This window comes from Leptodactylus fuscus, chromosome 7 (assembly GCF_031893055.1).
Source record: "Leptodactylus fuscus isolate aLepFus1 chromosome 7, aLepFus1.hap2, whole genome shotgun sequence".
Classification (NCBI taxonomy): Eukaryota; Metazoa; Chordata; class Amphibia; order Anura; family Leptodactylidae; genus Leptodactylus; species Leptodactylus fuscus.
In genome coordinates, this window is record NC_134271.1 from 51,021,315 (window position 1) to 51,034,184 (window position 12,870).

General features: G+C 40.6%; 1 protein-coding gene across 2 annotated transcripts in view; it reads left to right on the forward strand.

Annotated features, from left to right (window-relative positions):
• CMIP (c-Maf inducing protein) overlaps nucleotides 1–12,870 on the forward strand; it is a 124,417-nt gene that overhangs the window by 78,953 nt on the left and 32,594 nt on the right. For both annotated transcript variants that reach the window (XM_075281912.1, XM_075281913.1), the window contains exons 7-8: nucleotides 716–796; nucleotides 11,467–11,570. In XM_075281912.1, coding sequence (XP_075138013.1) covers nucleotides 716–796; nucleotides 11,467–11,570 — 185 coding nt within the window. The remainder of the gene's footprint in view (nucleotides 1–715; nucleotides 797–11,466; nucleotides 11,571–12,870) is intronic.

The window sequence follows — 12,870 nt, forward strand, 5'->3', positions numbered from 1 at the left end:
CACTGTTAGAGGATGGGAGGCTCATTGGATCAGCAGACCTTTCTTGACCAACTATTTATGTGATATATACCCAGTAGTGACTATCAACTAATATCAGTGACCAATTTGGGGTAATTTAGGCCAGTTTGGTACTCAATAGTATAATGTCGCTGAAAGTCTAGAAGAAAGATTTATCTAGACTTTACAAAAACATAAAGAAAGGCGACATTGTTGCTATATTGTAAGGAGTATCGGAGAATACTTGCTATTTAAGGGCTTTCCGCCATGTGGTTTTTCGGCGCAGCTAGCTGTGACCGGATGCCGAAGCAGTGCAACGGCATTCAGTCGCGGCATTCCGCACCTGATTAGGCCCAAATGAATGGGCATAAACAGGAGCGTGTCACGAGCCGCGGACGCCGCACCTGACTCAGCCGTGGATTCCATGGCAAGATAGGTCATGTTGCTTCTTTTTTCTGCTACTAGCTAGCGGGAAAAAAAAGCGAGCGGCTCCCACTGAAGTCAATGGGGGCCATTTTTGCAGGCGTATCCCACATCAAAATCTGCCTGCAATAAACTCCATGTGAACATACCCTTATATATACTTAGGATCTTTTAAACAGATATTAAGCTGTATTTTAATATTTTCTATTGAGATTATCCAGGCATTACTGAAAGTGTGATTAAGAATAGTGGACACAAGCAGCATTTTATACTTGTAAATATTCTCTCTTTGCAGCACTGTAGAGAGCGCCCCCGTTCCATGGTGGTCATTGAGGTCTTTACTCCAGTTGTTCAAAGAATCCTCAAACACAACATGGTCAGTATTACCTATATTGTATATTTTATTTATTGTATATTTTGTATACGTATATTACCTATATTTGTATATGGGTGATTTTTTTTTTTTTTTTTTTTTTTTTTTAAACCCGTCATTATATCACAGTTTAATGCTTGTTTTTTCAAGGTCCCAGACAATCCCCCCCCCCCCCCCCAAAAGTTCCTTGTTTGGCTTCATACAGGCAGAGATTTGCTTGCTGAAAAACTGGCATATGTGGAGATCCGTTAGTCTTGTTTAGTTAGATTTGACATAATGCAGCTTAAAGAGGCCGTTCATCAACCCGAGCTATTTGCCTTGGTCAATAGGTGGCGCTTTACTGTTTCTGGCTGATACTGATTAAATATATTTTCGAGCTCCCACTGTTCTAGAGCAAACTGTGTTGTTAGTTTCAAGTTTCAGCACCAAAAATGCCACATTGTCTCTCTGCTGTCAGGTGAGCTGCCCCGAGTTGTATGTTCCAACCCAGGACCCACACCTAACAATAGAGGGTCAAATTGGGATATTGGTTGCTGAACCTACAAGCACCAGTTGCACAGGAACAGTGGGGGTTAGGGAAAAAAAAAATCCAGTTGCACTTTGGATCAGCAACTATTGAAGGATACAAAGAATTGGAGTTGGCGAAGGTGGTGAAAAGTCCTCTTTTACCTAGTCACAGGCATAAAGTTAAGGCCATAAGTGGGGTTGAGCCGATCTTGACTTTTCAGGATCGATTTCAAAATCCGATTTCCGATCATTTTTCATTCGAACCCGATCTCGATCCCAATTCCGATCCCAATGTAAGTCAATGGGATTTTTTTATTAATCGGAGATCGGATTTTAAAAGCAATCCTACCCCCTGGTGTCCACTTACCTCCAGAGATGGCTGGTCCTGTGCCCCGTGCCTTCATTCTTTGCCTCTTTGCTGCCCCCTCCCTGCCAGGTTAGGAGAGTGTGGGCGGGTTAGAGTGTGGGCGGATACTGGGAGGGGAGACGTCACGTCTCCCCACCCACACTAAGCCACTAAGGCAGCGAGGCAAGAAGAAGGAGGGCACTGGAGCAGCCATCTCTAGAGGTAAGTAGCTGCTAGAGATTTAGTTTAGCCTTCCATTTGAATGAATGAAGGCAGCCGGCGCGCAGGGGGTTAAGGCTGTGTGTCGGCTGCTTCCATTCATTCCTATGGAACTGCAGCGGAGCCTTCACACTGAATATACAGCGTATACTCAGTGTGAAGGCTAAGCAATGCATTGTGGGAAAAATCACCGATTTCGATCCCACATAAAAAGATCGTGTTTGGAATTCCGATGGCGATCGTGAAATTTTCTCGATCGCCGATCGGAATCCGATCTTTTCCGAACACGATCGCTCAACCCTAGTCATAAGATCTATAGGTCCATTTAGGCAAAGTGATTCAAATGGTAAACTAGCAAAGTGATTGGCAACATTGATCAGCATCTTTAATAATAGTGAGATGCATAAAAAGTGCTGACATTGGTTGCCCAAAGATGTTGGATGGCGCCAATAGACAGGTAACTCCTCACCAGTTTAGAAGAATTCTGCTGGAAACATCTGTAGTCCTCAGTTTTCTATAGTTGATCCATAGACTGTAGAGGAGTTTGGCTTCTAGAGTACAAGTCTAATCTCCTGCTACCAGTGATCCAAACATGCAAAAACAGGAATCAAGTTATTTGCTTCAGTGTTTGCCAGCAACTTTCTATAGCCAGACAGGAAGATTTCACTGTAGATGTCTAGACCACAACCTAGACACAGAGCTCTGGATGAATGTCTTAAAGGAGGCTTCTTGTATAGAACTACAGCGAAAAGTTCTGCTACATTCAATATATCACATGTAGTGTTTGAAGATGTCTGCCTTCTGTCAGTGAATGTAAACCACCTTGTTTACATGTAGAAGATGGAAACCCAACCTGACCATGTCCTGTTTACAGAGTAGTAGGACACCATAGATGTGTCAGAGATCTCTCATGTACAGAGCTATGTGTCTTTATGGATAAGGAATAAAGATTTTCTGCTTTCCCAGGACCAGTAAGACAAAACCAAATAGAGTATAGTATAGTATACTACCAAAACTTTATTGAGTAAAGAAGGCAATGTGTTTTTATGCCAAATTGGCATCTTCCTAGGGCCAAAGTTTCATCTGAAGGACAGGTGACTATATACCCATATACTGGGTAGCACAGACTGTGGCAGAAATTTTGGCCTGAAGCAGACGCCATTACCTTTGGTTTTGTCATAGTGGTCCTTAAAAATCAGCACCCAAAAATCCGTGTTCTTTATTTCTCATCCATATTCACCTCTGGTCGCAAACTCTAGCTCCGGGCAGGGAAGACGCTGTGATAGACTCCAACCGCTTGTACCAATTCTTCACACGTGACTGAACGGACCTATGCGGTGCCGCCATGTTTAAGCACTACTACTCACATGCATCTGTGTGAGCAGGTAGTTCTTGGGAATGTAACAAGAGGGTTCCTGTTCAGCGACCACACGCAGAGGAACTGAGACACAAGTACATTAGATAGCTGCTAAAGTTCTTATACGATTAATACTTGTTTCTGTGAAGTCAGGAATTTCCTTTGTCTGTTCGGCAGAACTTAGTTATTTCTATTATTTTCTTTTATATTTGTAGCCCTAAATTTGAAGACAGTTCACATTCTTTTTGACAAACACTGTTTTTTTTTTTGTAAATACAGAACAGCTGCACAGTCGGTTTCTGCCAACTCAGTCTCTCCGTCAGACTCTAGGTTTCTTATGTTTACGACATTTAACTGACTTTATACATCAGGAATAGCAGAGTTAGTCCTAAGCGGGGATGGAAGACACAAGTTTGGCAGCTTCATACGTTTTGGCATTGTTAGTTAAATAAAACATAAACTTGTTTGTTTTTTTTTTTTAATTTGTAAATCCACCTCCACTACTGGACAGACAGTTATGTTAAGTCTAGGGATGGAGAAACACATTGACGTCATATACACTCACCGGCCACTTTATTAGGTACACCTGTCCAACTGCTCGTTAACACTTAATTTCTAATCAGCCAATCACATGGCGGCAACTCAGTGCATTTAGGCATGTAGACATGGTCAAGACAATCTCCTGCAGTTCAAACCGAGCATCAGTATGGGGAAGAAAGGTGATTTGAGTGCCTTTGAACGTGGCATGGTTGTTGGTGCCAGAAGGTCTGGTCTGAGTATTTCAGAAACTGCTGATCTACTGGGATTTTCACGCATAACCATCTCTAGGGTTTACAGAGAATGGTCCGAAAAAGAAAAAACATCCAGTGAGCGGCAGTTCTGTGGGCGGAAATGCGTTGTTGATGCCAGAGGTCAGAGGAGAATGGCCAGACTGGTTCGAGCTGATAGAAAGGCAACAGTGACTCAAATAGCCACCCGTTACAACCAAGGTAGCCAGAAGAGCATCTCTGAACGCACAGTACGTCGAACTTTGAGGCAGATGGGCTACAGCAGCAGAAGACCACACCGGGTGCCACTCCTTTCAGCTAAGAACAGGAAACTGAGGCTACAATTTGCACAAGCTCATCGAAATTGGACAATTGAAGATTGGAAAAACGTTGTCTGGTCTGATGAGTCTCGATTTCTGCTGCGACATTCGGATGGTAGGGTCAGAATTTGGCGTCAACAACATGAAAGCATGGATCCATCCTGCCTTGTATCAACGGTTCAGGCTGGTGGTGGTGGTGGTGTCATGGTGTGGGGAATATTTTCTTGGCACTCTTTGGGCCCCTTGGTACCAATTGAGCATCGTTGCAACGCCAAAGCCTGCCTGAGTATTGTTGCTGACCATGTCCATCCCTTTATGACCACAATGTACCCAACATCTGATGGCTACTTTCAGCAGGATAATGCGCCATGTCATAAAGCTGGAATCATCTCAGACTGGTTTCTTGAACATGACAATGAGTTCACTGTACTCCAATGGCCTCCACAGTCACCAGATCTCAATCCAATAGAGCATCTTTGGGATGTGGTGGAACGGGAGATTCGCATCATGGATGTGCAGCCGACAAATCTGCGGCAACTGTGTGATGCCATCATGTCAATATGGACCAAAATCTCTGAGGAATGCTTCCAGCACCTTGTTGAATCTATGCCACAAAGAATTGAGGCAGTTCTGAAGGCAAAAGGGGGTCCAACCCGTTACTAGCATGGTGTACCTAATAAAGTGGCCGGTGAGTGTATATCTCTTACTTGATGATAGAACTAGGGCAGGGTATGAAGTGAGCAGGCCTTCTCAATAAAGCAGGTCATGCTTATATCCCGTTTTAGGGTGACCTCTTCACACCCCTTTTTTGCTAACCTAAGATGTTTCCCACTTTAGAAGAAGACCCATCACCCATACCGATATGCCATATCCAAACATATAAAGCAGATGGTTACTTCTTCACCAAATAATGATTCATTCACTTATGCTCAGGTTAAAGGGATTTTGTAGGGAGTATTTAAGAAGCGAATCTCTATAAGGGTGCCTTCACACGGAGTTACGCTCCGTGCTTTTTGCTACATTTTACACGTGTAAAAATACACGTGTAAAATGTAGTAAGCCATTGAGTTCAATGTTTTTTTCTCATATAACGCGCGTCTTTTTGCGCGTGCAAAAAGATGCGTGTTAAAAAAAAAAAAAAAAAAAAGCCATTGAACTCAATGGCTAACTACATTTTACACGTGTAAAATGGACAAAAAGCACGGAGCGTAACTCCGTGTGAAGGCACCCTAACACATTGCAAATGAGGACACAATGTACCAGATGGCTTCAATGGACACTTATAGGGCTTATATTGTTTTTTTGTTTTTTTTCTACGGCATACTTGACTCTTCATGGGCAGACAAGATTTGTGTACACATCGGTGTAGTTTGACAAGGTATTCAGAATAGGAGCAGGGTGAGGACTGAACCACACTAGACCTAGTTTTCATTTAACAGAATATAGGTTCCAAAGAGGTATATATATATATATATATATATATATATATATATATACTAGCTTTTACCCGCGACTTCGTCTGCGGTGAGTTGAGTATTGGGTGGACACAGACGTGTGAAACTGTAAAAGTGCTTTAAAAAGTTTGGTGGGCTAGCAAATGTGATTTGATGTGTTATATTGTGTATGTTGTGATACAGACAATGTGATGTGTTATACAGCCTGTGTACAGGAGTATATATGTATCAGGTACTGTATATAGCAGTGATAGGAGATACATGTAATATATAGTATATACAGCCTGTGTACAGGAGTATATATGTATCAGGCACTGTATATAGCAGTGATAGGTAATACATGTAATATATAGTATATACAGCCTGTGTACAGGAGTATATATGTATCAGGTACTGTATATAGCAGTGATAGGAGATACATGTAATTACAATGTGATGTGTTGTATTGTGTATGTATAGTGGAAAGCTATATGTAAATGTGAGTGAGTAGAGTGAGGGCTACTCCTGAGGCGACAGTAAGGAGTGTGCAGGCAGGTTGAGGCAGGAAATGCCAGGCAGTGTGTGTGAGTCTATAGCTGGGGCTAGGAGTCCTGCTTTTGTGAGTCTCCTGCTAGGAAGCCATGTTGTTTAGTGGCACCAAAAGTAGCCTGTGACTCAATCCTGAGGGAAAACTATGTTTGTGGAAAATTGCAACAAACATCCAAACTCACAAACATCCAAACACACAAACTTTCACATTTATAATATTAGTAGGATATATATATATATATATATATATATATATATATATATATATATATATATATATATATATATATATATGCCACTTCCATAGTGTGACAGCTCCATTCGACACAGTGTATACACGTACCATAGACATACTTGACAAGTGTTGATCCATGATCTCCTGGGTTCTACTACTAGTTGGATTGGACATGTGCTCCATTCTTTATTTCCTTCCTTTAGCACCTGTAGATAGATTCTATTCAATGTCTCTTTAACACCTTATGGTATGTTATTGCTTTATTGGATCTTCAGATCTATGGTTGTCTAGAGAAGCTATTAGACAAGGCGAGTGAGTGTTACGGAATAGAGTGAACATGTGTATGTCTGTGTGGACAAAGATACCTTCAGTAAAATGTTATCGAAGTTCCTACCCAATAAGCCAAAGTAGTAGTATTCAAAGACTGTTTAGATTGGGATTGTAAATACTTGGGTCAAATTTGGGCTTTGGCAATATTTACCCTCAAATTAATATCTGGGGTTCTGTTCTTACAAGACACTGATCTGACTGATTTATAAGGCAAAATAAGATATAAAAGACTATGATCAGTGGAAAGCTGACAGAACAGAACTTTAACCCAGTGTGGAAAGGTCCTTAAGCTGGCCATACACATTAGACTATGAGGACCACTGAACTCTCCCTGACGGCAGATGTTGGGGGAGATAAGTATCAGGTGCAGCAGTTTTCTCCCTATACAGAATACATGAATGCTTTGCATGTATATATGGATGGGGAGAGAGAGAGAGCTGTTGAGTGAACATTTGTTTGTGTGTATGGGGAAGCCAGAGCCCCACATGGCATAAACGCTGCAGTGTTTTACAGTCCCTGGAAAGTGAATGAGATTCTAGCAAACCCCATCCACAGATTGCAGAAAAATAACTGCAACGAAAAAGCTGCGATTTCCAAAACCATTGCGATTTTGGACATCACAGCGTGTCAATTATATTTACGGAAACGTTGGCGGTTTCCATGTAGATATAATTGAAGCAGAATTTTATTTCCTGCATCGCTTTTTGGCTGAACCTGGCAATATGGCGCCTTAGCTTGGGTCTACAGAGCGTTGTTCAAGCATAGGTAGGCACATGAATTTGCATCCAGAATCTCATTTATGGAATATAGACCTTAATCTTTTTGCCATTTGCTTGTATGGATGTATACAGAAACTCGCATTTCTATGTGTACGATATGGAACCATTTTTTTTTTTTTTTTTTTTAATAGATGGGATATTTCTTTCTTTCTAGTGGTCTCCCAAGTGTGCTTGGTCTCCAGCTTGCATAATCTCTTGCCAAAGAGTAAACTGGTAATAGTCGTAGTGCAGCACTAAGTGAAGAAGACAATGGGCTCTCAGACAAGAAGAGATATAGAGTTATTCAGTATCGTAACAAAGTGTTAGATGCAGTGTATGGTGCAGTGTCAGACCTTTCAATGTATTACATTCCCCAGCTGGTGACAACCTGCGCAGGTACAAGCTTCTCTCCAATATGAAGGAAACCACTAGAGGTGTTTCTAAAGCTTAGCGATACTGCAGAATGTCATCAGGGGTACAGCGCAGGGTGCAGAGTCCTAACCGCCAAAATATTACATTCTCTCTGACAGCAGTGTGGCTATGACATAACCTGTATACAAAGAACAGCGGTCTGATAGGCGCAGACTAAAGGAGAGCCGCTCTCCCAATGACATGAACTGCTGTGTTAAATGAATATTTATTTGCCCAATTCCAATAATTGAAGGGTATCAAATGAATTGCAGATGTACTGGATCTGTTTTACCGGCTTGGATACCTCTCTCTATCTGCTGGTGGAGGTTGGAAAACACCTGCATTTGCAGGTAATATTGTGTGTCCAATATCTGTTATGTCACATGTAATAGATATTTAGTGATGTGTCAGGTGGATATTTAATACATGTACATGTGAGAAATTCAGGCTCTTGTGAAGTTTTCTTTCAAAATGCATTTTTCTTGGTTTACATCATCTTACACTGCTGGTAACATAATAATTTCTGTAAATTCTCAAAGAATTCTGTTCCTTCAGCTTTGTGTATCTTCTACTGCTTTGATGTCAAATTCACCTTTCTTCTACCCATGGCCATTTTGTGTGCATTGTAGGCCACAAAATGGCTTCCCCCGCTAACTGAAAATACATAGCGAAAAATCTAAAGCCAACATTTGCAGGGATTGTAGATATTAACCAGTTGTTGGCCGTGACCCTTCCTTTTAATTGTTCTGTTCTTTTTATTGATCTGAATTCTGGAATTTATTTCACTCATTTCCAAAAGGTTGTCTTCTTTTTTTCCTTACAGGGCCACAGAGAATTCCTGACCTTGTACAATTTAACCTTTTTTGATCCTCATTTCTAATCCAGATTTTACTGCATGTTCTGTATTGAAAGAATGTAAAATGGATGTCAGAATTGAGTTGGTATGAATTTGGGTGGGTAGAAGATAGCCTCCAATTTTATGGATTATGGGGGTCCTTGTGATCATATGTGTATGGGGCAACCTAATAGCACTCCCTCTGTCTATTGAAAGAAGAATCGAGCATGTTGTATTTTAATTTACCAAATTTTTGTTCATTTGGGGAGACAAACCAACATACTTTTCTCACTCCCATCTGAAATAAACATGAATGCTTGGCCAAGTTAAGTTCACCTGTTGGTGTCTCATATATTGCTATTAAACATGGCCAGGCTGACTCCTAAGATTGGGGACAGACCTTGTCCTGACACCCACTCCACACGTTTGCCTGTAAAGACTCCCCTTTTTTATAAAAAGTCTTTAATGGGATATTTCTAACTATACATACAGTTAACACATAGTATTATATCTGAGCAAAAGAGCACAAACATGGATTTGGAAAGGAAGGGGGCTTGGAGGGAAAGAGCACATCCTGAAATTCTGGTTCTATAACATAGGCACGTCTGTACTCAGGAGAGCACCTCTTAGATTAAACATCAAAGACATGTTTTTTTCTATATAACACTGGGTGTAGGATTGTTTAAAGCCAGAACTTCAGCCATTTTGTATGTGGAAACAATAACACGATGCTGCTGGTATTACCGCAGTACATTGCTGTGCTGCAGCCTCATGACTATTGAGTCACTCTTTGTACTGTGTGTGCATGTGAACTGGGAATCGGTTAACATTTCTTACAATGAAGCTTGATCTTCGATTGAATGAAAGTTAATAGATAAACTTTCTCTTCTACCATGAAGGTATGCATGTACATTCAGTAGCTGACCTCTGAAAGCTTATTTGGCAAACAGCTATTCCTCCTAACCTCACCATATACATGCATGCTTTTTTTCAATGGGGATAGTGGAGTAAGCCACTGCCAGATCTACCCTAAGAACTAAAGAGTAGAGCGTTAAAATTCAACATGCATGATCCTTATTTACCCAACATCTGTGGTCAGAAAAGTTCGGAGGCCCCTATACACATATGATACTTGGCTGGACCTGCTGATATTGTCTTTGTGTTAAATTTCCCATACCAAGAGCTTCCATTTTCTTCATGGCCCAGAGACGTTAAAAGGTGTAGGGAAAAAAAAAGGTGGTCCATTTTTCCTGTATGTGAAATCAGATCATCCACAGACAGCAGTTGACCCGAAAACAAGCAGGATTAGCTCAGACCCATATAAAATGGAATGAAATCTTCATCTAAAATTGATTCAGTAAGCCCGAGTTGCCATTCTTTTGGTCCATCTAATGATGAACAACAATAGATCCAAAGGGATCCCATTAACTACATTGATATTCGTCATGTGTCCGTTTACACAACTTTCTCAGCCGGGGTTTCTGATTCTTCATTGAAGAATCTTCCTCTGATAGAATATGGCCTCGCTAATCCAGACTAACATGGGAATGTATGCTGCCTGGCTGTAACAAGACTGTCTGAGATTACTGTCTTGTTCACATTATGATCTCGTTCATATGGCGGTATTCTGGTCATTATTTTCCATTCGTAAGTCAGAAAAAAAACTGTAAGGGAAACACTTGCAACTCTTCCATGTTTGTCTTACAAATACTGACCAGAATACTGCTATCTGAATGGGTACAAAGGAAAATGGATTTACCAATAATGAAACCACAGATTTTTGCATAAGATAACACACACACACACATATTATATACACTTACACACACGCACACACATATTATATACACTTACACACACACGCGCACACACACATATTATATACACTTACACACACGCACACACATATTATATACACTTACACACATACACACACATATATTATATACACTTACACGCACGCACACACATACACATATTATATACATTTACACACACACACATATACACTTACACACACACACTATATACACTTACACACACATACACACACATATATTATATACACTTACACACATATATTATATACACTTACACACACACATATACACTTACACACACATACACGCGCACACACACACACACGTATTATATACACTTACACACACACATATATATATTATATTATATACACACACATATATTATATACACTTACACACACACATATACACTTACACACATACACGCGCACACACACATATTATATACACTTAAACAAACACACACATATATATATATATATATATATATATATATATATATATATATATATATATGTATATATGTACACACACACACTTGCTGTAAGCACTTTTTTATATACACAAAGCCCAAAGCCTTCTGGCGGTCTAGTACCCATTCCCCAGGATTCCTCTTTACAGTTACACAGGTGGATGTACGTTGTGTCTGTTTCTTTAAATAAAAGTATTTGGAGACAAGTGTTGTGAAGTTGTTCGGACACAGAAGAGTGGCCGCTCTTTGGGACTCTGGTGCCAGCAATCTTTCACACAGACTTCTTTCTTTTGTCTTCCTTATTTTGTGCAGGACTTCGGGAAGTGTCCTCGGTTACGGCTGTTCACTCAGGAGTACATTCTGGCACTGAACGAGCTGAATGCAGGAATGGAAGTGGTGAAGAAGTTTATACACAGGTCAGTGGCTGCTCGGCACTTTTGGATTATTTTACTGTCTTTTCATTTTCTCATGACTGCACATACAGTAGGAAGCAAAGCCCTGGAGTACAGCCATTTTATTCAGAGAATAATAAACAACAGTTCCCCAAAACCAGAATATAGGCCGCCATATTTGAAACCCATAGTCTGCTACAGCGACACAAAGGTGACTTTTCTACATGTTATTTAGTATCATTAAAGGAGTTTCCTGGGAGTTAAATATTGATTTCCTATTCTCAGGATAGGTCATCAATATCTGAAAGGTGGGGGACCAATACCCTGGACTCCCAAAGATCATCTGCACTCAATGTGCCTGTCTGCAGCTCAGTCCCATTCATGTAAATGAGACTAAGCTGCAATACCAAGCATAGCCCAAGGCAGTGTATGGCACTATGCTTGGTATTCAGTGAAGAGGCCAAAGCTCTACTACATCCTTTTCAAACAGCTGTTTGGTGTGGGTGCCAGAAACCTACTGATCTGATATTGATAACCTCTCCTTTTAAAGGGGGTTCTACAGTTTCCATATATACCCCTGTTGTTCAGTTTTAGAGCTCCTTTTTATGTAAATCCGTCGTTTTATTGTATATGCAAATGAGAAGAAAGTGTTTTGGTCTCAGCTCTAGATTCCCATACAAAGCACAATTTACCTTCATTTGCATATAAATAAAACAGAGGTAGAGTCTCACTTTACTTTTGCGTCATCTAGCCCATACCATGCTAAGCCATAGTTACTAGAGATGAGCGAGTACTGTTCGGATCAGCCGGTCCAAACAGCACGCTCGCATAGAAATGAATGGACGTAGCCGGCACGCGGGGGGTTAAGCGCACCGGCTACGTCCATGCGGAAGTACCAGGTGCATCCATTCATTTCTATGGCTGATCCGAACAGTACTCGCTCATCTCTAATAGTTACATGAATCCTCACATTTACTATTATCCAGTTCAATTGCCCTTCTGCCTCCAATTCACTTGAAAACAATATTCAAGTGAAGTAAAATTGTGGTTGTTATTGTTTTCATCAAATTCCTTGAATTCCTGGAAATTCTGATCTTGACAATTTTTTTTTTTGTGTCTATTAAATATAAAAAACGCTCCCACTAATAATCAATGTCATTCATATCAATCATTGTCTTAGACAATGGCCCTGGGAGACTGTTTACACTGGCAGGGTTAACACATATAGATTTTAGCTCCAAGTCCAATGTCTGGAGAATTTATCACAAGGCACGGTAAGTTGGACCAAGAGTAACAATGGCTGCAGTCATCTTGTTAATTTCAT